This window comes from Gorilla gorilla, chromosome 1, assembly GCF_029281585.2.
Source record: "Gorilla gorilla gorilla isolate KB3781 chromosome 1, NHGRI_mGorGor1-v2.1_pri, whole genome shotgun sequence".
Taxonomy (NCBI): Eukaryota; Metazoa; Chordata; class Mammalia; order Primates; family Hominidae; genus Gorilla; species Gorilla gorilla.
Genome location: NC_073224.2, coordinates 150,856,315 through 150,879,576, shown reverse-complemented (window position 1 = coordinate 150,879,576; position 23,262 = coordinate 150,856,315). Strand labels below are relative to the sequence as shown.

At 38.7% G+C, this 23,262-nt stretch overlaps 1 protein-coding gene and 2 long non-coding RNA genes across 8 annotated transcripts in view; 2 read left to right on the top strand and 1 right to left on the bottom strand.

Moving 5' to 3' along the window:
* Positions 1-598: 598 nt before the first annotated feature.
* Positions 599-20,984, bottom strand: GBP2 (guanylate binding protein 2). Of its 6 annotated transcripts, none has more exons than XM_055351789.2 (12): positions 20,563-20,984; positions 18,474-18,673; positions 14,368-14,574; positions 13,731-13,858; positions 12,767-12,876; positions 10,147-10,343; positions 9,563-9,805; positions 6,585-6,865; positions 5,045-5,257; positions 2,736-2,838; positions 2,249-2,442; positions 599-823 (listed from the first exon to the last, which is right to left on the bottom strand). In XM_055351789.2, the coding sequence occupies exons 3-12, from the start codon at positions 14,555-14,557 to the stop codon at positions 707-709; spliced, it is 1,776 nt and encodes a 591-aa protein (XP_055207764.2). In that variant the 5' UTR covers positions 14,558-14,574; positions 18,474-18,673; positions 20,563-20,984; the 3' UTR covers positions 599-706. The 6 variants fall into 6 exon arrangements, with proteins under 6 accessions (XP_055207764.2, XP_055207739.2, XP_055207746.2 ...); XM_055351764.2 differs by lacking the exon at positions 20,563-20,984 and adding an exon at positions 19,387-20,138; XM_055351771.2 differs by lacking the exon at positions 20,563-20,984 and adding an exon at positions 19,186-20,063.
* LOC129524789 (uncharacterized) lies at positions 11,492-13,878 on the top strand. The gene is made up of 3 exons (XR_008668716.1): positions 11,492-11,894; positions 12,733-12,878; positions 13,749-13,878. It is a non-coding gene; the product is annotated as an uncharacterized lncRNA (long non-coding RNA).
* LOC129524788 (uncharacterized) overlaps positions 20,678-23,262 on the top strand; it is a 51,787-nt gene continuing 49,202 nt past the window's right edge. Inside the window, exon 1 of the long non-coding RNA XR_008668713.2 lies at positions 20,678-21,303. This is a non-coding gene — a long non-coding RNA (uncharacterized lncRNA). The remainder of the gene's footprint in view (positions 21,304-23,262) is intronic.

Here is a 23,262-nt window from a genome sequence, read left to right as displayed (position 1 = left end):
TACCTAGAGGGTTTACATGGACAGAGAAGGTGGAGCCTCTACTCATATATGCATTCTGCACAGAGGCAACCACTTTCTCTGCTAGTGCCCACAGATCATGCAGCCTCCACCCAAATGAGAACTGTGCACTGTCTGTACTTTAAAGCCTAGTTAAGTGTCCCAGATCTCCTTTATTTGCAGCCAGCATGCCATACAAAGACCACTTGGCAGGAGTGATGCTCAACTGTGCTCCATGGTTTGTTTGGTCTCATCACATTTTCATCATATTCACAACACTTCAGTCCTATCCTACGACCATAGTTAAATCCCTGAATAAGAGCATAGGACTGAATATACAGTAAGGGTGGTGCATATGAGAGAAGAAAATCTACCCGGAACAGAAACTGCAAGATATCTCATTGGAAAATGCATCCCAGTTACACAATATCTCTCTTGAGTCCTTGTGTATGATTTCAAATATAGGATTTAGTTAAAGATCATATTAAAAGTTAGTACTATAAATAAGCATGAGTTGAGAATTGCTCTGTAGGTGAAACATTGACCTCATACTTAACCTTTACTTTGCAAACTTTACGGTTCAACAAAAATGCATGCATCGTGATTTTGAGTTAAGTTTAATGGCAGTTGTTTGACACTCTGAAGTTGCTCATTCATCTTGTTTCTTGGGGAGAGGGAGCTGGACAGGCAAATTTTGCTCCTTGGACTTTTAGAGTATGTTACATATTGGGTCCAATGATTTGCTTCTCATCTGGATATCCCATATGTCTTTTTGAAGTCTCTTGCTCTCATTCTCGAATCCCTCCTTGAGAAGGCGTTCCTGTTCCTAAAAGGGAAAGTGGAGACTAAGCCTATCCAGCTTAACACATTTCCACCAAATTAGTTCCCCTTTTGGTACTTATATTGATCCTTCAAGAATTTTTGACACTTGTTTTTGAAATGCTTTCTTCCCTTAATTTCCATTCTATCACACTCTTCTGAGTCTCCTATACCTGCCAATAATTTTTCTATGATTTTTTTAGCTTCAAAAATGTTGTTGTTCTACAGTTTCTAAAATATTAGTGACCCAGTGTTTTATTCCTCGGTCCCTTCACCATTTGCACTCATACAACACAGTCTTTCTGGAAAAACCATAACTTTCTCTTGTTCTTTTTGTTGTTGTTGTTCATTTCTGATCTATATAGTATGGACTCTTAAATATATATCTAGGAAGGTATGAAAGATAGATGATTTCCAATTGGTAGGTTACTACATAACTCAAGACTAGGGCAAGTGTTTGATCAGGGAATTTAGTACAGGTCTCCAAAATTCGGAGGTAACAGAAATAAATTGAGGAGATCAGGGCTTACAGTGGCCCATAGGGTATTTCTGGGCAAACGTAAATGTGGAAAAGAGCCCAGAGAACAAGAAAGTATTGGCACCATGGGCACTTAACCAGTGTGCTTAAGTGGGTAGATGGTTAGGGAATCTTTCTTTCTTTTTTTTTTTGAGATGGAATTTGGCGCTCGTTGCCCAGGCTGGAGTGCAATGGCGCCATCTTGGCTCACTGCAACCCCTGCCTCCCAGGTTCAAGCGATTCTCCTGCCTCAGCCTCCTGCATAGCTGGGATTACAGGCATGCGTCACTATGCCCAGCTAATTTTGTATTTTTAATGGAGACGGGGTTTCTCCATGTTGGTCAGGCTGGTCTTGAACTCCCAACCTGAGGTGATACGCCCCCGTCGGCCTCCCAAAGTGCTAGGATTACAGGTGTGAGCCACTGCACCTGGCCTGGTTAGGGAATCTTTCTACTCATAACAGTGCTTCCAGACATAAAGTCTTAGCAGGCATGACAGAAACAAAATCCCCATGGATCCCTCTCAGTAGGAAAGACTGGCTAGATATTTCTCTAGGTAGTCTGATGCAGAAAAGTTACTTATTGCTCATGAGATTATAATTACTTCATTTAGCAAATGAGAAACTAATAGTTCCTCTAACATTAGAGGAAAATTTGATCACATAATGTAAAATACTTGTGCAGTGCCTAGCAATGTTTATTAGTGATAGCATAATAAAGAATTCCCTGTGATTGTATCCTACAAGTAAACAGTCTTTACTAACCAGAGATGACTGGCATAAAAATAGTTAGGGAAGGAAAAATGTAGTAGTGTCTGGGCTAGAAAGTTTTTTGGGAGGCATTAGGTTCTCAACCTTATACTTCATTTTCGATATGGGGCACTGGAAGAGAAAATTGAGATGATGCAATTGAATACCTGAAGTTTAAGAGCGAGGGTCTTCTCTTGCTCTGCCATTAACTGGGCCCTGTCCCTCTCCATCTTCTCAGTCAATTGTTTCACATGTTCCTGATAACTCTTCTCTTTCTGTTCCATCATCTCCTCATTCTTCTTTTGTATTTCCTCCAACATTTTCTTTGCAGCTTCTGCAGATTCAGCCTTTATACGTTCCACTGTGGAAGAAAAATAAGCAGAAAAAAATATGAATATTCAATTGTAGGTGTTCCCTTTTCCTTTCCCTCGTTTTTGTTTGTCTTATCCTTACATCATTGAGAAAACTTCTTGTAATTTTGCCTTGGGTAACCAGAAAACCAATGATCATACAGATTAGTTAAGAAAACTCTCATAGAACTATGAATGATACTTGCCATTCTTTCTCTACAAGAATAATTCCTGGTGGACCAATATTGCTAACTAACATTTTGAGAGCTTTCCGACCATGTAGAGTGTTTTCAGCTGTTCTCACCTTCAATCGCTTTTTCCTTTTCTGAGAGTGACTGATCAGTCTGTAGAAGTGCATCAGCCACATCCTCCTTGGACTCCAAATATTTTTTCAGCACCTCTTTGGCCTGGTTATACAGAGAAAGGTAGAATGAAGAAAGAGTGATTGTGGGTTAGATCCAGCAATCCCACCACTGGGTATCTACCCAGAGGAAAATAAGTCATTACACAAAAAAGATACTTGCATACGCATGTTTATAGCAGCACAATTTGCAATTGTAAAAATATGGAATGAGCCCAAATGCCCACCAATTAATGAGTGGATAAAAAATTGTTTCATATATATGTAAAACATATAATACCCCCCCACACACACCATGGAATACTACTCAGCCATAAAAAGGAAAAAGACAATGGCATCCATAGCAACCTGGTTGGAACTGCAGACTATTATTCTAAGTGAAGTAACTCAGGAATGGAAAACCAAACATCCTATGTTCTCACACATAAATTGGAGATAAGCTATTATATGAGGCCACAAAGGCATAAGAATGATACAGTGGACTTTGAGGACTTGTGGGAAAGGGGGGGGGGCAAGGGATAAAAGACTACACACTGGGTACAGTGTACACCAAAATCTCAGAAATCGCCACTAAAGAACTTATTCATGTAACCAAACACCATCTGTTCCCCCAAAAACCTATATGAAATGAAATAATTTTAAAAACTCTACAATATCTCTAATGAAAATTGATGCAAAAATCCTCAATAAAGTACTAGCAAACCAAATTCAACAATACATTAAAAGGATCACTCATCATGACCAAGTGGGATTCATCCCTGGGATGCAAGGACGGCTCAACATATGCAAATAAATCAATGTGATAAATTCTATCAACAGAATGGACAGAAACCATATGATCATTTCAATTCAAGCTGAAAAAACATTTGATAAAATTCAATATCCCTTCACTAATAAAACATTAAAAAAACTGGGTATAGGTGGAACATACCCCAACATAATAAAATCCATATATGACAGACTCACAGCTATTATCATACTGAATGGGAAGAACAACAAAAATACTTTCCTCTAACATCTGTAATACAACAAATATGCCTACATTTATCACCATTATTTGCCATACTATTGGAAATACTAGCGAGAGCAATCAGTAAAGAGAAAGAAATAAAGGGCATCCAAGTTGGAAATGAAGAAGACAAACTCTCCTTTATTGCAGATGGTATGATCTTATATTTGGAAAAATCTAAAGATTCCACACCAAAAAAACTATTAGAACTGATAAACAAAAATAAGATCTGTTATTTGCAAGAACGTGGAACCTGAGGTCATCATGCTAAATGAAATAATCCAGGCACAGAAAGAAAACCATTGCATGTTCTCACTTATTTGTGGGATTTGAAAATCGAAACAATTGAATTCATGAAGATAGAGAGTAGAAGGATGGTTGTCAGAGGCTGAGAGGGGTAATGGGGTGGTAGGGGGAGGGAGGTGGGGATGGTTAATGGGTAAAAACAAGTAGAAAGAATGAATAAAATCAAGTATAGCACAACATACTTGATAGCATAAAACTTGATGGCACAAAAGGGTGACTATAGTCAATAATAATTTAATTGTACACTTTAAGATAACTAAAAAAGTGTAATTGGATTGTTTGTAACACAAAGGATAAATACCTGAGTCGACAAATACCCCATTTTCAATGATGTGATTATTGTGCATTTCATACTTATATCAAAACATCTCATGTACCCCATAAGTATATACACCTACTATGTACCGTATGTACCCACAAAAGTAAAAAAATAAAAAAATTACAAATTTGGGATATTAGTAATACATATTTTATAGAATTGCTCTGAGTGTTAAATGAATAAGGCTCTCAGCCCAGTTCCTGGAACACAGTAAGTGCAACATAAATGTTAACTGTTATTATTATTTGTTCATAAGCTATCATTTGCTAATTGCCTGTGTGTACTTTGACAGAGCTTGATCTTTTTTTTTTAACTGCCATATCCCCAGCAACTTGACAAGTTCCTGGTATATAGTTAGGTCAAAATAAATAATTGTTGAATGACTAGATGAATAAATAAATGAGTCAATTCGATAAACCTCTTTTTGAGGGCTACATCTGTGCTTCTGAGGAGGAATTCCTATTATGGTGGGCTCTCTTATTGAATGAATCAGTAAATGGAAAAATGAAAGGCAGAGGCCCTAGGCACCAGTTGCAGTGCCATTTACCTTCTTCCCAGTGGGCTTTAAAAGCATCCCCTCAGCAAGTCCCAAGAAATGGTACCCACTGTGTAGTTTACCTGTATCCCCTTCCTTGGCACCTGGTAGTACTTATTCTTCAGCTCCTGCAGCTTCTGAGTAAAGAGACGGTAACCTCCTGGTTTAGAAAATGTTCCCTGCTTGACATCTTCTTCTAAAGGGCCAAATATATCCTGAAGTAAAGCCATGCAACAATCTGATGATGCTTTGGAATTCTGCTTACAAAAGTCATCTCGCCTTGCTTCCAACTGGGCCTGTGAAGTGACAAAACAGCACAGATGTTTCAGTAAAGCCATGAGGAGGATGTTAACTATGTAGAGACTGGAAAATGCTTCTCCTTCAGAAATTGTGGCCCTCTAAATAGGGCCATGCTCCTCACATTGCTGTTAGATCCTAGAATATCCCTAAGTTGTGCTTATTGCAGAAATTTATCTACTTCTCTGTTTGTGATTTCCTAAAGCTCCTTTCTCCCAGTTTTCATGTTTCAGAGAATGATTCTCAAAGCACATACACTATTTCATATGAAACTTTTATCTTTCCAAGTCTCTCATTTCAGGAATAGTTCTGAGCACAAACACTGGAGTCAGGCAGCCTGCCTGGAGTTCCCGGATACACTACACTGTGGCTTGTGACACTCAGTCTTTGTGAACTGAGGATTCCTTGTCTGTGCAGCAGAGGAACAATACCCATCTCATAGATTTCTCTGCAGGGTTATATGAGGTGATGTAAAGTATTAAGCCCAGGGACATTTTAGAAGTGCTCAGTAAGGAGTACATGATTATTTAGTACATTCTTTAATATAAGAATATTTTTGTGTATTTTCTCAACATAAGGCTAATGAAAGTAATGAAGATTGTGCCATAGGTATTTTCAGTATTTAGAAAGTCTCATAGAACAGCACATTTATCTACATTAAATCACTCAAGATAACTTAACTATGAAGCTTTCTCTTTCCTCCTTAGGTTGGAAGGGTGACAATTGCTGACATTGGCTATCTAGCTTCACCAGAACCTCTGACTGTAGCAACGTATCATTTATAAGATCCCGCCTTCCTAGCTAGGGAAAGGACTTTCATTTGTCAAGTGGTCATTCTGCATGCAAAAATACTTTGTTCACTTGGAATGAGGCAGACATTAAAAACATTCTCTAATAAAATTTATATAATTAATTTCTCTTTCTTGGCCTTCTGAATATTTTACCATTGGCTCACATTTAAAAAAATCATTAGGGTTATTTAAAAATAATTTAGTCCCCACTGATAATTACCAGGGAACATAAAAACAATGTATTTTTTAATTTAAAAGGACAAAATAAGTTAAAATAGTCTTTAACAATGCAGTTGTACCATCTACTTACTTTCTTAAAATATGGGACCCAGAGAGGAAAAACAAAAGCAAATTTTAGTAAAAAATTAGGTGTCTTTTTTTAAAGGTCTAAGGCTATGCACATTCTAGTCTTTTAATGATTATTTCAAATATGTACACATAACTGAGTGTAACTATTTTGGGGTCTAGAAAGAATTATTTTCCCATGAAGGGCCCATATTTTTCTGCCTCTCATGACGTAGAACACCAAATATACCCCTAATTTCCTCTGGAATATTTGGTCCACATCCTTGAAAGAGTTCTTCATGAAGACTTCAATGGCCTCTCTCTCACTGTCCCTGTGCAGGTCCAGCAGCTCCTGGAGGGTTTCTGTGGGCAGCTGCACCTTCTGGCCCATCTGCTGTTCATAGTGGGCAATAGCCTTTTCCACTGCGGCTGAGTTCTCTATCTGGGCCAAGGCCAGGACTGCGTTCTCCATGCAGGGTAGATCCCCACTGCTGATGGCATTGACGTAGGTCAGCACCAGGCTCTCTAGACCTGCAAAAGGGAATTTTTAAAAAAATGTCCCACTATCAGTTGGTGGGACAGAATATTTTGTGTGCTTTTCAAGTGAGTGTCACAAATAATACTTTTAAATAAGTTTTGGATAAAGAATAGTAATGGAATAATTTGTTAACCTCTAATTACAGAGGAAATTGAAGTTGCTTTTCCTATTTCCTTCACCCAAAAGGAAGATATTGAAATGAATAGGTTAGGATATTTTGGGGCTGAGATACTAGGTCAATGTGTTTTCTTACCTTTCTTTTCTCTCACCTCTCCCTCTATTCCCTTTCTCTCTTCACTACTAATTTATGAAAAAAGTCAATGAGAAAACTTAGCCTTTTTATTTTTATTAATTTTAGTGGTGCAGAGCACTAGTCACTAGTCTGGTGTCTGGCTTAGGTAAACATGTCTTCTTAGATATTCTCTCATCAGAACTACAGATAGGGTAATCAACTCATCGAGTTTGCCAGGGCTTTGCTGGGTGTAGCACTGAAAGTCTCACATGCCAGGAAAACCTCATCTTAGGCAAACTGGAGTGGTTGGTCACACAAGAGATGATTCTTTTTGACTCAATCCTGGATGTTCTCATCTCTCTGCAGTTTTAAGTACCATCTGTATGGATGGCTGGTGTATTTTGTTTCCTGCTTTGACATTTCTTTTAAACTTTGGATTAAAAATAAGTTTTGCACCTTATTTTTAATGCCTATCTTATATTCCTTACTGCCTAAATCAGAAGAAACTCAATATTAAATAATCTAAATATCAAAACTTCATCCACTCTGAAAAACTATTTCTCCTCTTGATGCTACTATCTCATTAAATAACACAGCCATTCAAGCAATTGCTAAACTCGAAACGCTGGAGACAGGCTTCGCATTTCCTTCTTATTCCCTTCATAAATCCATATTCCCTCTATCAACAGGCCTTTTAGATTTAATATCCAAAGTATGTTTGGATCTTGTCCATTTTCACCATTTTCACTGTCATAATCTGAGACTAACCCAATGCCCATTTATGGCTCAACCACTGCAAATAGCATCTATCCTCTCATTCCCTCCCTTTCACTACTCCAACAAATTATCTACAAAATATTCAGAAAGATATGTATAAACATAAATTAGATAACCTTTCCTCACTGCCAAAAATTCTTCAAGATCTTCTCTAGAGCTTAGACAAACTCTAATCTCCTCAAAGTCCTCTGCCAGTCCTTTCAAGACCTGACCCCTTTATACCCCTCCAATTATGACACCACTCTTATTCAGTCTTCTCTTGTTCCAATCGCCTGTCTTTCTTCTATTTTTGTTTAAAAAATTGAGATGGAATTCTGGTCTGTCACCCAAGCTGAAGTGCAGGGCATGATCATAGCTCACCATAGCCTTGAACTCCTGTGCTCACACTGGGTCCTCCTGCCTCAGCCTCCTGAGTAGCTAGGACTCTGGGCAAGCACCACTGCACTTGGCTGATTTTTAATTTTTTCATAATGATGAGGTCTTGCTACTTTTCCCAGGCTGGTCTTAAACTTAAACTCCCGGGCTCAAGGAATTCTCCCACCTTGGCCTCCCAAAGTGCTGGGATTACAGGCATTAGCCTCCTGTGTTCTATTTTCTTGAAGTTGCAAAGTTCTTTCCTGCCCTAGGCATTTCCACATTACATTATTTGCTATAGAGCTATTCCTCTATATGCTTTGGTTAGCTCTTAACCATTTATTTTATATATATATATATATATTGGAGACAGGGTCTCACTCTGTCTCCCAGGCTGGAGTGCGGTGGTGCAGTCTTGGCTCACCACAACCTCTGCCTCACAGGCTCAAGTGATCCTTCAGACTCAGCCACCTGAGTAGCTGGGATTACAGGTGTTAGCCACCATGCCTGATTAATTTTTGTGTTTTTAGTAGAGGAAGGGTTTCCCCATGTTGCCCAGGCTGGTCTCAAACTCCTGAGCTCAAAGTGATTCACCCACCTCAGCCTCCCAAAGTGCTGGGATTATAGGCATTAGCCACCGTGCCCAGCCAACTCAATCATTTTTAAGTTCTCATCTTACATGTGACTTTCACAGACAAGCATTCTCTCACACTCTAAATTATATCTCCCTGCCTCTCCCTTTACTCTTTCATAGCAGCCTATTATTTTTATGCATTGTGTTAACCACTATTTATCATTATACTTTTTTTTTTTTTTACTTTTTACAGAAGTATCTTTTGCTCCTATTATGTTGGAATGAGGATAAAAGTCACATTTCTTTTATCCATCATTATACTCAGTGGTTGGTACATTACATTATAGGCATTCCCTAAATATTTTAGAATTGCTGAACAAGAGAATTGTACTGCAGTTAAGTTAGTGGCAAAGTCTCACTTATATATAGTATTTGCTTTTTTCTTTGTTGCTCAGTATATATATCCTGGATGTTTATTTGATAAAGAGGGAGCTGAGAAGTTGGTGGAGAAGTTTACCATAATATAATTCAATTCTAGTTCTTTTCTTTTTTTTTCTCCTTGCAAGGAATATGAGATGATACTATAGTTTTAGTTTTCATGTAAAATTTATAATATGATTTTCATGTTGTATTTTCCTTGCCACCAATAGACTATGCATTTGTCAGAAGTGACCCTTATGCTTTCCATTTTATCCTCTACAATGGGCAGAAGGAGAAAGTCCAGGTAGGAAGTGGGTAGAGAGAGTGACTCACGAGGCCCATTGACTGGAATGCCACCTGAAAGAGTCTTGACATTGGAATGGCTGAGGATGTAGGAACAAAATTCTGCAACTTGTTCTATGAAATCAGGGTTCAGCTCTTCCTCCTTTAGCTGCTCTAGGTGAGCAAGGTACTTCTTAGGAGCGGGCCAATCGAAGACGAAGCACTTCCTCTTGGGGAAGAACTTTCGGATGCACAACCGAGGATCATTAAAGCTTTTACTTTTTTTATCAGTACCTACAGGAATGAAAATTAGAAGTAGTAAAACTTCAAATTAATTACTTCAAATATGATCTTTCAATTTTATAATTTTCACAAAGCCCATGTAAGAAGGAAATTAATTAGGAAGAAGAAATAAAAAATTAAAGGGGTAGAGAAAGGAAAGTCTCCAAGAAGAGGTAGGTAATGCAATTTAAAATTGGTTCCAACTGATATAGTCAAGCAATGTTTCCATTTCCTCTAGCAGAACAGTCAGAAAAGTACAGTTAAAATTATAATTTTTAGCACTACACAGAAATGGTTATTTTGATATTATTTGCTCTCTATTTATTACCCAACCAACCATCAGACCCAGTAACCTTTTCTTAGCTTTAGCGAATGCTCCAAGTAGTCATCAGCAGTGATGGGTTCTCCATCTACTTCCAGTTCCAGGGTGAAATCTCTGAGAGTCCACACAAATGCTGGAAAAAAGCTCACAAAGTCAGCTGAGTCGTCTACAGAATTGTTACCAGGTGAGGAGTTTGCCTTGATTCGATCTGTCAGCTCTGTCACATAGCTGAGATGCTAAATTAAGAAAACTACAGAAAACGCCACTCTTTATACTACATTTTATCCTAATGCTTACCTAAAATAATTTGGTTTCTTTTTATTATCTCATTCATTCATTCACAAACATTTATTTACAGAATTCATTCACTCACAAACATTTATTGAGCACCTACTATGAACCAAGCACTGCCCTAGGGACTAAGAACGCCGTAATGAATGAGACAATGCTACCATTATAGAACTTACATTCTAATGATGGAGACAAACAATGAACAGGTAAACAAAAATATAATAAATTATCAGGTATTGATAACAATTGTCTTGAAGGAAAACAAACTGGGCAACTAGCTCCTAATGTATTTTTAGAAACTAGCAACCAATAGACATTCATCTAATACTCTGGTGTCTCCCAAATCTACCAATAAGGAAGGCAGAGAATAATTGTGTGTATCTGCATGTGGTGCTGGTTTATGTAGTTTTCCAGGTAAATTATCTCTGACATTGTAGTTGAGCAGTGATCTGAATGAATTGAAGAAACCAGTCATGTACAAATCCATTGGAGGAACATTGCAGACAGAGATCACAGACCCTGCAAGGCCCTTAGATAGGAAATTACTGAGTGTGTACAACATATATCAAGAAATCCAGTGTGGTAGGGCAGAAGCCTTAAAATAAATAGAGGTTGGGATATGCAAGCTCTGTAAACCAAAGTAAGAAGTTTGAAATTTAATAGAAAGTTAATGGGAAGTCATTGGTGGGTATTAAGTAAAGAGAGGATATAGTATCGTTTGTTTTTTTTTTTAAATCATACTGGCTGGCATTGCATCTGTGAGTCAAGTGTGTATGCAAAAACAAACAAACAAACAAAACTAATACAAAAAACAATTAGGTAGTTGAAAAGATAACCAAGATGACAGGCAATGGAGGAAGTAGTGAGAATTGGCTAGTCTAGAGAAATAACTTTGATAGTGGAGCTGAAGGAGTTCGATGATTAATAATTTCCAAAACATAAGGAATGGAATCATCCAAGATGATTCCTAAGTTTTTGATCTGAGCACTTCTATGAATGATGTGGGAATTTATTGTGATTAAAAAGACTGGGAAGGAGTTGTTTTGGACAGGAAAATTAAGTTTTGTTCTGTACACTTTAGGCTCAAGATGTCTCTTACACATCTGAATGGAGATGTTGCACCAGAAGCTGGATACAAAAGTTTGAATTTGCTCATGCTTGGGAATACAGATTTGATGATGATAAACACATTGGTGCTACTGAAAGCCTTGAAGCTGGATGTGATCATCTGGGGACTGAAAGCAGAAAAAGAAAAGAGGCACAAGAACTTAAGTGTTATAATATTTAGAGGCTAAAAGGAGAAAGAGGATAGAGTAAAGTAATCTGAAAAAGTCTACCAATAAGGAAGGTGGAAAATTAGGAAATGTGGTATCCTAATAGGAACCAATTCCAAGTGAAACAGGCATTTCAGAAAGGTGGAAGGGATCAAATTTATGTAATGCTCCTAGAGAAATAAAAGGCTTATGGAAGATTGGAAGATCAAATGAGGTGAGAACTGTGCATTACATATAGGAATATGAAGGTGATCTTGATGAAATCTAATTCAGTATAATGCTTGAAACTAAGCTAATGGAAATGGTGAAGTCACTGATAATGAACTAGGTTAAGTAATGTGTGAGAGTGGAGAATGACAATAAGGGTGGAGAGTTCCAATAAGGTGATGGAACTGAGACACCAGGGTGTTAAATAATTGTCTATTGGTTGCTATTCTCTAAAAAGACACTAGGAACTAAAATCTTTAATGAATGAAGGATGTATTTATTTATTGGAACGTTGCTAGATAATTGCAACAAAGAATAGTGGTGTAGTCTGAGGGCATATATATTAAAGAAGATTCTCTTTTTAACGGTAAAGGAATGAGAAAGTGTCCAGAACTCTAATAATGGAGCAAGAAGGATACCTAACTCATCTCTTACACTTATGATATGCAAGGTATGGGATTAAAAATAGTCATCACGTAAGACCACTGGAGAGGTCTGTAGGAGAAATAGTATCTATAGTGTATAGCTAGGTATCAGTTAGAAGGCAACACTTAGAGCAGATGATAAGAATATAGAGAGTTGCAGAAGTGAGAACATGAGTTCTAGAGGACATTGAAGGTTTGGACAGGCATAGGAGATTAAGTCAGATAGAGGATATACAGAGTCTTGGGTGGCTGAGTATCTAAAGAGACATGTAACTGGGAAGACTTGAAGTTCAGATGGAGATTGAGATAGAATGAGATGTTCAGCATAATGAGATTTATTAAAGAGAGGACTTATGAATTCTTCAGTACCTGTCTGTCTGCCTCTGTACTTGGTGAAAAAATGAAGCTGTTATTTTCTAGGTTTACTGCTGTTCTGGACCACAAAAAAGGATACTGAAGTTGGTCCATGGCCTGCTGGTTGATGGTTCCCATGCTATTGTACACGAAGGTGCTGCTCAGGAGGATGGCCAAGGCAAAGATCCAGGAGTCATTCTCATTGTCACCCTGTAAGTCATTGTAGAAGCCACACAGAAGAATGACTAGCAGAATGTACAATCAATTCAGATAGCTGAAGACTGACTGAACTCCAACTCTGTCTCTCATTAGTTCTGAAAACTTAGGTAACTCACTTCCTTATGCAGTATTTTTTTTCTACCTGTAGAACAAATTTATAATATTTATGATGTATAATTTAAGGTGTTATATATAAATATATGTCAGCAGGAAACACATGAGCACTTGGTAGCAGAAGCTATTTTGATCAGCTACTAAAATTCAAACTGGTATCCTAAACTTAGTTTATGACCCTATTCCATTTCCATGGCACATCATGGTAAGACATTTTTTACACAGTGGTTAAAATAAGCTCCTTTAATAAAAGCTTTCTATGTCTAAGATTTATAACAGTAGTAATATATTATCCTTAATGAGCAAAGATGTTATCATTAGATTTTACACTTTGCTTCTCTTTCTACTGGTGCTGCTGTGGATGTGAACGTTTTTACTACCTTTGTGGGATCCCACTGTAAAAAGTCAGACATGTTTGTAAAACGTCTACTGAAGTTTATAAGCACCTTCAGCAGCCTCACCAAAACATTTTACTATAATATGAAAGAGAAATAACTGAAAACATCATTAGCCATTATTTCATAGGTTTACCCATAATTAATCAATTGAACTTATTGTGCACTCTGAATGCTTATACCACACAAATTTTAAGAAATAATATATTAATATAATTAACTAGAGCCCTAAATAAAGGAGTAGGAGTGATTGTGCAAAGATAGTTATCGATCTGACCTGGTTTATGTAGATTTTAATCTACCTAAGTGAAATTTTTAAAATACTTATTTTTTTACCTTCTCTATATCTCCCAGGCCCTCAGTGTCGAGCAGAACTAGGGTGTGTTCTGGCTTCTTGGGATGAGGCACACACCACATCCAGATTCCCTTGGTGTGAGACTTCACTGTGGAGCCTAGAGAGAAGCCTGTAGAAGAAGGAGAGGATAAAAGGGAAAAGAGATTACTTAGTAGGTGTTTCTGGAAATTGAGATAAAAGTTAACATACTTGAAGTTAAAAGAGATAAAAGAAAATACAACTGGCATAAATCTTAATTACAGTCCTGGAAACAGGAAAATTAGATATTTAATACACACTGAAACATTCATATTTTTCTTAAAGTTCATTGAAAGCTTGCTGTCACTACACGAACATTTTAATAAATGTTTTATAAGTCATTATTATAGAAGTTAATTTTCTTTATTAACATTGTGTTCCTTCCAGAAAGGCACATTTATACTCTTAGTATAAAATAAAAGTAAAGTGGGAAGAGTCAGTTGACTGTAATCCTCCAAAGTCAATGTAAAGAGCCCATTAATAGACTGAAAGTTAGCTTTCAACATTCATTCTCATCTCTTTCTATTCTCACATCCCTAAGCTGGATGTTCGCCGTGTGTACGGACAGAAGGGGCTTAGAGCTTTGCTGGTGTCACTCACCGTTTTTCTTCCCAGCCAGCTTGTTCATCAGGTAGGATTTGCCTGTGCGATAGAGGCCCACAATCGCCACCACCACTACAGGCTGCGTAATTGCAGACAGGATCTTCAGAGCTTCTGGATTCACCACCAGCTGCCCTTTAGTGTTATCAATGAGGCTCAGTGGGCCCGGCAAGTTGATCTCTGGAGCCATGTCCAGGGTGTTGTTGCCTTGTGTGCAAGGAAAAAGATGAAATGGAAAGCAGTTTTTAGGTAGCTAGCTATGCTGAACTTTACAATATGGATTAAATTTTTGTTTTCTATGCTTGAACATTTTTTCATATACGTTTTTTAAAGCCCGGTTTCTCTTTAAGGCTGTCTTACAAATTGGTTCACTGGCTTTCTTTAAAAATAACTTTATTTTGAAATACACTTACAGAAAAGATGTACAATGGGTCTTCTTTGAAGTTCCCATATATCATTTCCCCTAAAGTTAAAATTTTCCATAACCATAGAACAAGGATTTTAACATTGGTAGAATGATAACTAATCTACACTCCTTATTCACATTTCACCAGTTTCCCACTAATGTCCTTCTGCTCCATGATCCAATCCAGGATTCCTCATTGCATTTAGTCATTATGTTTCTGTATTTTCCTTGCATCTTTGCTATTTCCTTATTCTTTCCTTGTCTTTCACGTCTTTGACATTTTAGAAGTTGACTGGCTATGATTTTGTAGAATATCCCTCAATTTGGGTTTTTTGATGTTTCCTTATTATTAGATTGAAGTTATACATTTTTTTTTGCAAATGTCACCAAAGTGATGTTCTGCCATTTTCAGTGTCTTGTATTAAGGGATTCATGATGTTGACATGACTTTTTCTGGTGCTGTGACCTTAACTTTGATCACTTGGTTAAGGTGTTCTCTGCCAGGTTTCTCTACCACAAAGTGTTATGTACCATTTCGTCACTAAAAAGTACCATTTGAAGAGACAGTTTGAAGACTATGCAAATAAAGATTCATCATACTTCCATAATTTTTTCAGTCACTATTTTTAGCATCTGTTGATAATTCTTGCTTATAACTTACTGTGATGTTTGACTAAAAGTAATTTTCTATTTTCATTCCTTCTACATTTATTAGAGTTCTAATGTGAGCAAGAACTGCCCTTTCTCCTCTATTATTTTATTTACTTATTTAATCATTTAGTTGTATCAGTGTAGATCTATAGTAGATCAGTGTAGATTTATCATATGGGTAACACTTTACTATCACTATTTATCTCATTGCTCAACTCGTCCCAGATTAGTTCACTGAGAGCTCCTTCAAGCTGTAGCCCAGGTTCTATGGACGTGCTTCCATCATATTTTCAGTGTGTCTTCCCTTCTGGCATTACAATATATTCCAGGCTTATCTAATATTTTTTCTGCTTCAGCCTTAGAATCGACCATTTCTCCCAAGGGCTCTAGTTGCTTTCATTGGATAATGGTAGATAGACAACAAGATTATCACACTAGGTGTAGTCATTACTTCTAGGCCCTCTCAGGGGGAAAGTTAAGAAATCTATGTTTGTATACCAGCACATGAATACACACATCTACATTTATTTCTCATCTATCCATTTCTATATATAAGCTTAAGTTTCTTCTGATATTTCTAATTCCAATTCAACAAAACAAAACCTATTCATGTTTTCCCCTTGTTTTTAAAACCTTTTCTCTGAGTGTGTCATTATACATAATAAATTTAGTTATTTGCTCAATTCTAGTACATATAATTTGTTTTAAAGTTACTAACTCATAAGTGTTTGAAAGATAAATTTGCTAACTAGAGTGCACTATTAGTTAAAAGTTCTTCTTGTCTTTGGTCTTACACATACAGTCAAAACACTGTATTCCAAAGTTGCTTAGACTACTATTTCCTTCTCCATTCTCTTTGGTGTAGTTAAATTATTTATTTGTAATATAGTTAGGTTCATTTGTTGGTTGATTTTAAGTATGCATTTATTTTTGAGTATGCGAAATATCAGAGTTCTGAAAGTCAGAGCTTTACAACAAGCTGTAGTCAGAGAAGTGTCACTTTCCCTTCATCTTGGCACTGCATTCCCATTCCATCTGTCTTTCTATTCTTTCCACTTCATGCCCACTTATCCTCCATAGATATCCAATCTTGTTAGTTTCTAGTTTACCTTTCTTGGACCTTTTTTTCATTAATGAGCATATACATGTATATTTTCTTATTCACATTTTCCAACATAAAGATCACATCACTTAGAAATATGGGAGTCTTTCCATATCAGTTAGTAGGAAGATTTCTCAATTCTTTTGACAGGCATCTACTCCATTTATGTGGACATAGCACAGTTTATTCAACCGTTCTTTTATGTATAGACTTTTAGACTGTTTCTAATATTTAGCAATAACAAACAATGCTGCAATGAAAACCTCTGCTAACCTTGTGAGTGTTTATTTTTATATTGCTATAGGAGTAACTTTAGGATAGCGTCCTATAAGTGAGATTGCCAGGTCAAAAGGTAAGAGCATTTTATTTTGTTGGATATTGCCAAGTTCCTCTCCAGAAGGATGTATCAGGTTGAATTCCCACCAGATCATCTTGTATCTCACTGTTCAGAAAATAGATTTTTTTTCTAGATATGTCACATTTTCTGACTTAATTACAAAATTTTCTTTGGAAACTTTTCACATTCACGTTTAGATATTTGGACTGAGCAAAGCTGAGCTCACTAAGCTCATGTACACAGTAATAGGAACTTTTACCTGGGGAATCTTGTGTCATACATATCTCCATACTTTGAAACATAGATATCATTCTAACCCAGCCTTGGTCCTGATTTCTTCCAAGCCCCTCTACGGACAGGGTCTGGTCAGACTGTGGGACTCAGGTTACCCAGTGGCTTCTTCCTATCACTATGCAGGAAGCCCTTTGAGCTACCACAGGACATCACTTGTTCTTAATATTTGCTGTGAATCAGCATTCACCTGTTATTCACTCAAGCTTGGTATCTCAAATCTGACATGTAGAAAATCTGCTGATTTTTTACTCAATTATGTTACCAGATTTTAACCTCTCTGTGTTTTAAGACTGATTCTTTATTAACTGCATGTATATCAGTTTGCATATTGCTTTCAGTTATTTCAGGTAATGAAGCCAGCATCAGGAAACATTCTCTGATGAACCAGGGCTTGTTTTTTTCTGACTTCTGCTTCATGGAGAGCAGTATATACACAATTGTAGGCATATCCTGTTTAACCAGGCCTTGATAATTTGATAATTTTGTAAATTTAAAATGAGCAAGAAGACTTCCTGTAGTAACATCTTAATTTGTGTTTTTGCCTTGAATGTCTCGATCCCTGTAACTTAAAATGATCATGATATAACATTTATAATTTCTTTAACAATCATAGACTGTAAGCATTACAGCTTTCCTTCTTCTATAATAAAGAGTGCTTTGTTTATAATATGGAGTCGATTACTTCTGACTCGCTCTGATGAAGGCTTATATCTAATTATCTGTTTCCCATCCCTTCAGGGGACAATGGCAAAAAAACTATTTATTTTTCTGTGGTCAGGACCCATTTTCTCTTACAACAATGGCTCACAGACACTTCTGGCAAGACTTCTGTTTCATTTTATAGCATGATGTAAACCACCTTAAAATGGGAATCAATCAATGACTGACTCAGAAAAGTAGCTGCACAAAGATTGTATAAGCTCCCTGATTATAATAACTTGTTCCCTCTCTTTGCAGATCCCAAGTTGCCTACCTTCATTTACTAGAGCTCTACAAGTGGCAATAATGAATGTGATGGAGCCCTAAATTTATTAAGCAGATACTAATAATGATAAAGTTAATTTAAGATGGTGTCAAGAAAGAAATAACAATTTAGAAACATTCCCATCTCTCTATGTAGGCTCCACCTCTGCTGGAGACTAGTTCACAGCAGGAGCAGAGAGCACTAAGGAACCTGCAGCCACTTGATAGGGCCAGGATAGTATGTGGACTTGTGTCCCACAGCAGGCTCAGCTGCGGCCTATCGTGGGAATGGTCAATTTAGATAAAACTGATGAACCCTGGTAAATATTTTCCCACCCCTGCCCCAGTCTTACCCAGATCAGAGATCCTTTAGCATTGGAAAGAAGATTGTTCCAATGTGAAAGTCGAGTCCTTTTCCTCCTCTCTTTTCTTCTGAGTTTGCCTGCACTGCTTTCTCCCTCTTTTTTCTCTCACGGTAACTGTGGACTTTTACTTTACCCCTCCAACGTCCTGGGGCTTCCTCCAACGTCCAGGCTCTGTCAATGTCAGAGACCTGACGAGAGACAAGAAAAAGAGGTAACCTCTGCAAAGAAATGGACTAATATAAAACAAAGTATCAACTAAAGCAGTGACTCATTCACCATAAAAGGAATTGCTGACAGCTGTGCTGGTAAGAGGGTTTGTCATGATTTCTCAACCAGGAACTTCCCACTTTATCATTGGAAAAGATCTTAGAGACTGCTTGCTATATTAAGTTTTAAAAACCCCTTCATTGGGTCATTTAAAATAGTGCTATTTATCTCATGTTTGTGGGCCAGTTTGAGAAGCATGTGGATGAGAAAGCCTCATATAATATTTTCTTAGGTCCAATTACCTTGAATATTAGCTTGAGCACTGTTAAGTGCCCTGAGGGAATATCTATGTCTTATATACTTTTGAATTATCAGCACCTTACCCAGGTCCGGACACATAACATTTAATAAATAATAAATAATGATGAAGGTAACTCTTATTTATTGCACACTTGACACAGACACAGTGATAACTTCTTTATATAAATCATACCATTGTATTCTTATTTTGTATTTATTTTTTAGAGACAAGTTCTTGCTCTGTTGTCCAAGCTGGAGTGCAATGACAATCATAGTTCACTCTAACCTCAAACTTCTGGGCTTAAGTTGTCCTTTTGCCTCAGCCTTCTGAATAGGTGGGACTACAAATGAGGCATCATACCAGCGTGTGTGTGTGTGTGATATGAAGTCTTACTATGTTGTGAGGCTGGTCTCCAACTCCTGGTCTCAGGTGATTGTTCTACCTTGTCCTCCCAAAGTGCTGGGATTACAGGTTTGAATTACTGCACCCTTCCCTCTTGCATTCTACAGTAATTTCACCACAATGTTACCAAGAAATTTAACAACTTGTTAATACTACAGAGCTACCAAGTAAGGTTTGAACCCAAGTCTTCCTCTAAAACCCATATTATTGTGTCCGGAATTGGTGGGTTCTTGGTCTCACTGACTTCAAGAATGAAGCCACGGACCCTTGCGGTGAGTGTTACAGCTCTTAAGGTGGCGCGTCTGGAAGTCTGTCCCTTCTGACGTTCAGATGTGTTCGGAGTTTCTTCCTTTTGGTGGGTTTGTGGTCTCGCTGGCTCAGGAGTGAAGCTGCAGACCTTTGCGGTGAGTGTTACAGCTCTTAAGGCAGCGCATCTGGAGTTGTTTGTTCCTCCCGGTGGGCTCGTGGTCTCGCTGGGCTCAGGAGTGAAACTGCAGATCTTCGCGGTGAGTGTTACAGCTCATGAAAGCAGCGTGGACCCAAAGAGTGAGCAGTAGCAAGATTTATTGCAAAGAGCGAAAGAACAAAGCTTCCACAGTGTGGAAAGGGACCTGAGCAGGTTGCCAATGCTGGCTCCAGCAGCCTGCTTTTATTTTCTTATCTGGCCCCACCCACATCCTGCTGATTGGTAGAGCCCAGTGGCCTGTTTTGTCAGGGCACTGATTGGTGCGTTTACAATCCCTGAGCTAGATACAAAGGTTCTCCACCTCCCCATCAGATTAATTACATACAGAGTTTCCACACACACGTTCTCCAAGGCCCCACCAGAGCAGGTAGATACAGTGTCGATTGTGCATTCACAAACCTTGAGCTAAACACAGGGTGCTGATTGATGTGTTTACAAACCTTGAGCTATATACAGAGTGCCGATTGGTGTATTTACAATCCCTGAGCTATACAGAGTGCCGATTGGTGTGTTTACAATCCCTGAGCTAGACATAAAGGTTCTCCAAGGCCCCACCAGAGCAGCTAGATACAGAGTGTCGATTGGTGCACTCACAAACCTTGAGCTAAACACAGGGTGCTGATTGGTGTATTTACAATCCCTGAGCTAGACATAAAGACTCTCCACGTCCCCACCAGACTTAGGAGCCCAGCTGGCTTCACCTAGTGGATCCAGCACCGGGGCTGCAGGTGGAGCTGCCTGCCAGTCCCGCGCTGTGCACTCGTATTCCTCAGCCCTTGGGTGGTCCATGGGACTGGGCACCATGGAGCAGGGGGTGGTGCTTGTCGGGGAGGCTGGGGCCGCACAGGAGCCCATGGAGTGGGTGGGAGGCTCAGGCATGGCGGGCTGCAGGTCCCAAGCCCTGCCCCGCGGGAATGCAGCTAAGGCTTGGTGAGAAATCGAGCGCAGCGCCGGTGGGCTGGCACTGCTGGGGGACCCAGTACACCCTCCGCAGCCACTGGCCCGGGTGCTAAGTCCCTCATTGCCCGGGGCCAACAGGGCTGGCCGGCTGCTCTGAGTGCTGGGCCCGCCAAGCCCACGCCCGCCCTCCCGGAACTCCAGCTGGCCCGCCCACCCGGAACTCCAGCTGGCCCGCCCACCCGGAACTGCAGCTGGCCCGCCCACCCGGAACTGCAGCTGGCCCGCAAGCGCCGCATGCAGCCCGGGTTCCCGCTCGCGCTTCTCCCTCCACACCTCCCTGCAAGCTGAGGGAGCCGGCTCTGGCCTTGGCCAGCCTAGAAAGGGGCTCCCACAGTGCAGTGGTGGGCTGAAGGGCTCCTCAAATGCCGCCAAAGTGGGAGCCCAGGCAGAGGAGGTGCCAAGAGCAAGGGAGGGCTTTGAGGACTGCCAGCACGCTGTCACCTGTCATTATCAGCAACTTCACTAAAATACCTCTGTGTTTGGTGAGTGAACAACAATAACGTTTCTTATTTATCAATTACTTTCTAGGCTAGATTATTTACATATATTATTTAAACAACACAATACTGCTTCAAAATATGGGGTGTTTGTTATTCCCTTTGTCCAAGGAGGAAAAAGAGAGATTAACTAATGTTTAACTAAAACCATTGAGCAACTTCAAACTAGCAAGTCATTATGTGAGATTCTAACTTGAAAAATCAATTTAATTAATATCACGTTATATCTGTGTTCCACGCTGTCTCTAAAAGAAAGAGAAAAAAATAGAGAAGAGAGTAAGATCGTGTATGTGTGTGTGTGTGTGTGTGTGTGTGAATACTGGTGACATTGAAAGTGAAAGTAGAGCAGGGTTATTTCAAAGTAGAAGCAATTCTAGGAAATCAGCTGCTTTTTTTCTTCTCAACAATAAAATCTATCGTTTATATCGGGGAACCATAAAATAGCTCCAGGGACAACTGAATCTTTGTGAATTATGTATAGTTTAAGGGTAAAGATGAATACTTGTTTATTAGCTAAAAGAGCCCTTTTTTCTAAGTTTCTGGCCCTTCCTTCACTATGCTAAACATTGTAATTGCCCTGTGAGCCAAAGGCAGTAACTTCATTCCAGGGTGATTATCATAGGTGAGAAACTTGAGGAACACAGGGGCCATGTGGTGTCCAGTCCCTCAGAGAGAACAGGGTAAATTCAGACAAGTGTGCATGTTCTTTCTAATTCAGTGACTCCCTTCTGCACTAGTTTCTAAACTTGTATCCTTTATTTTGAGAGCTCTAGAAATTGGGAATACAGTGAGGATATGGTAAATTGGGGCCATATTGGAGGGTAGCTTATGTACTTAGCTCACACCTGAGCTTATGTGGTGGGTTTTGTGCTTGGAACTAAACCTAAGTTGATGAAGAAGACCTAGCACCTGAGATCAAAGGTGGTAGATGGGTGTAAATAGGCATTTTCAATGTTACAATTATATAACATCTTCAATGGTAGGAGTGACAAGATGGTGCCATGGCAAAACTGGGAAGGGCATCTCATCCAGCCTTGGAAAGTTAGGAAGTAGGACACTTTAAGGATGAGCGGGGGCTGAGAAATAACAGATATAGTGTGAGGAAGCAGGGTTTTAAGAAATCTTTGCCCCTTTTGCAAAGGCCCTCAGTCACGAGAATATGCCCAGCTTATGGACTTATAAGGAGTTCATTCGAGTTCATTCAAGTACTGAGAACTAGAAAGCCAAAACAAATTCCTAAAATGTTGAGTTGAAAAAAAAATTTCCTTCTACTTCATCGTCTTTATAAATATGGGACAGCATTTAGAGACCATTCCAAGCAACATCCCAGGGGACTTTGTATCTGAAAGTATACTTTGGAATAAACTTTGAAATCTTTATTGAAAGGTCACAATAAAAACGAAATTAGGATGCATGTCTCGTGCCCTTTTTAGTTCCTTGTTCTGATGAGTGAGCTTTTCCTGTTGAGCTGACTTACGCTATTTCTAGTGGTATTAATCACTTTCTTCCTATCATGGGAACTCTCCCATCCATTCATTATTATTTCCTTTTTAATTTTAATAATAATTTTTGTCTATGTTTGAATACATATCAATAATAAGTTCGTATAAAATATTAAAGACACAGAAGATCACGAAGTATGATTTTTTTTTTGGTGGATTAGTATATAGAAACTGCTTTCGGCTCCCTGAGAGGCTGGATGGAGGTGGAGGCTATGTGCTTGCGGTGCTGGTAGAGGTGCTACAATAGAATGTAATTTACTATGGTGCTGAGGTCACCCTGGTTAATGCTGCCTGCGTGAAGAGGACAAATGCATAGAAAGACTCAAGAGAGTGGGACAAAACCATATTGACAAAAGAGTGAAAGACTTCTGGAGTGCACACATCAGAGGAGCTTCCTTCTGGCTTCATAATGCCTTGGAAGAGGAAAGAACAAGAGATTTTC

Coding starts and splice junctions, on each gene's coding strand:
- GBP2 (XM_055351789.2), bottom strand. CDS start 14,557: ATGGCTCCAGAGATCAACTTGCCGGGCCCACTGAGCCTCATTGATAAC. Junction 6,866..9,562: donor CATTCCAGTCAATGGGCCTC/GTGAGTCACTCT, acceptor TCCCTTTTGCAG/GTCTAGAGAGCCTGGTGCTG. Junction 2,443..2,735: donor AAAGGAAAAAGCGATTGAAG/GTGAGAACAGCT, acceptor TTTCTTCCACAG/TGGAACGTATAAAGGCTGAA.